At 50.3% G+C, this 2,500-nt stretch overlaps 1 protein-coding gene across 1 annotated transcript in view; it reads left to right on the forward strand.

Annotated features, from left to right (window-relative positions):
• The first annotated feature begins 2,206 nt into the window (after window positions 1-2,206).
• Window positions 2,207-2,500, forward strand: part of LOC138360509 (histone H2A-like) — a 3,679-nt gene continuing 3,385 nt past the window's right edge. The window contains exon 1 of the mRNA XM_069320279.1: window positions 2,207-2,500. This exon is cut by the window's right edge and continues 125 nt beyond it. Coding sequence (XP_069176380.1) covers window positions 2,258-2,500 — 243 coding nt within the window. The 5' untranslated portion in view covers window positions 2,207-2,257.

Here is a 2,500-nt window from a genome sequence, read left to right on the forward strand (position 1 = left end):
GGCAACTCCTAACTCCTGCCTGTCCTTACTTTATGCTTGTACTCGAGCAGAAACACGGCTTTCTCACAACGCTTTCAAAACTGCAGTTGCCTACTCGTCTGTTTCACGTCTCTGTGAAATGACTTTTGCACAAATCCAAAAAATAGAGCAAAATCAGCGATAATAGTGTTTGAGGTGAGCTGCCTGTTGGCTGCAGCCAGAGGAAGGAGGGGAGGGGCAACGGGGTGACGTAGGCGAGTCGAGCAGCCAATGGCGCTCGAGCAAGCGCCTCGAGACGGCGTATATAAGCAAAAAAATTTTTCGGCGCCGGCCATCACAAACCACAGTTGTTCACCATGGCTCGCACCAAGCAGACTGCTCGCAAGTCCACGGGAGGCAAGGCTCCTCGTAAGCAGCTGGCCACCAAGGCAGCACGCAAGTCTGCTCCTGCCACAGGGGGCGTGAAGAAGCCTCACCGTTACAGGCCCGGAACGGTCGCCCTGCGTGAGATCCGTCGTTACCAGAAGAGCACAGAGTTGCTCATCAGGAAACTTCCCTTCCAGCGTCTGGTGCGCGAGAATTGCCCAGGACTTCAAGACCGATTCTTCGCTTCCAGTCGTCTGCCCGTCATGGCTTTACAGGAGGCATCCAGAGGCTTACCTGGTCGGTCTCTTCGAGGACACTAACCTCTGTGCCATCCACGCCAAGCGTGTCACAATCATGCCAAAGGACATTCAGCTTGCTCGCCGTATCCGTGGAGAGCGTGCATAAGCTAAAACGACCACCCTAGTATACACCAAACTCGGCCCTTCTCAGGGCCCAAAATATCCTTCTAAGGAGATTTCAGACATTCCTAGCATCAGTCATATGAATTAACCTTCATCTATACATATAATAATAAATAAAGTACAATAATTTAGGTGTCATACATACACTGTACACGTGATATCAATAAATCAAGTCATTTGTAGTACACCTGTCCTCTTACAAACAAAACGCCGTCGCTTTTCATTCTTATGCACTGCCAAGGATCCTTCCCCCCCCCCCCCCCCCCACTCCAAAAAAAAAAAAAATTGTCATACTGTACTAGAAATAAAAGCAGCTTGTATAAGTGACATACTGTCCTGTCCTGTTTTATTCTGTTTTTGGTCCTCTGGCTTAATCTGTTAAGTTAGGAGATGACATTTTAAATTAACCGTTTTCTTGACATTTTCAAACCTTAAGAGGGTGGCCTGCATAGTAATCCTAATGTGGAACATAACAATGAATCTCTAATCTCTAGAAAAAAGATACCGAGTGTTTATATGTGTCGTTGAGAGAGAGAGAGAGAGAGAGAGAGAGAGAGAGAGAGAGAGAGAGAGAGAGAGAGAGAGAGAGAGAGAGAGAGAGAGAGAGAGAGAGAGAGAGAGAGAGAGAGAGAGAGAGAGAGACATGCAGAGACAGAGACAGAGACAGAGACAGACAGACAGACAGACAGACAGAGACTGAGAGAGAGAAAACACACACAGACAGTTTCATAAATATTCTCATTTTATAGCTATTTGCTTTCAGTGACAGAGGTTTTTGTTATAATAGTATTGGTGTCTAACACTCACAATCTCTTTAGAAATTAAAGTGTGGCTCCAATGGAGCCGAGTTTGTTAGTTTGAGGCCAAGCCACCACCACAGGGCAGTAAGTAAGCCGTTTACTTGGAGGAGGTGTACTTGGTGACGGCCTTAGTGCCCTCAGAGACGGCGTGCTTGGCCAGTTCTCCGGGCAACAGGAGCCTTACAGCCGTCTGGATCTCCCGACTGGTAATGGTGGAACGCTTGTTGTAGTGGGCCAGGCGAGAAGCCTCGGCGGCGATGCGCTCGAAGATGTCGTTCACGAACGAGTTCATGATCGACATGGCTTTGGAAGAGATACCAGTGTCGGGGTGGACCTGCTTCAGCACTTTGTAGATGTAGATGCTGTAGCTCTCCTTCCTCCTGCGCTTCTTTTTCTTATCGCCCTTGGCAATGGCCTTCTGGGCCTTTCCGGCCTTCTTGGCAGCCTTTCCAGATGCCTTGGGTGGCATGATGATGCTCGTGCTGGCTGGCGTTGCGATACAATAATGAACTTTTGCGCGAGTCGAGCTTTCCTTTTATATCCCGCTCGCGACTCAGCTCAGAGCGGGTCGCGTGGCGGAGCGCGCTGATTGGTCAGTGGCGGACTCCCTTGATCCTGAGCGGGGTATATAACACGAAGCTCGATCTGCGGGCCGGCATAAAACACCACAAACCCACAACAGCAGCAGCAATGTCAGGACGCGGCAAGGGAGGCAAAGTGAAGGGCAAGTCAAAGTCTCGCTCCAGCAGGGCCGGACTTCAGTTCCCCGTGGGCAGAATTCACCGTCTGCTGCGTAAAGGCAACTACGCCGAACGCGTCGGTGCTGGCGCTCCTGTCTACCTGGCAGCCGTCATGGAATACCTCGCTGCCGAAGTTCTGGAGCTCGCCGGTAACGCCGCACGTGACAACAAGAAGACCCGTATCATCCCACGT

The sequence above is a fragment of the Procambarus clarkii genome, unplaced genomic scaffold (genome assembly GCF_040958095.1).
Source record: "Procambarus clarkii isolate CNS0578487 unplaced genomic scaffold, FALCON_Pclarkii_2.0 HiC_scaffold_113, whole genome shotgun sequence".
In the NCBI taxonomy this organism is placed as follows: Eukaryota; Metazoa; Arthropoda; class Malacostraca; order Decapoda; family Cambaridae; genus Procambarus; species Procambarus clarkii.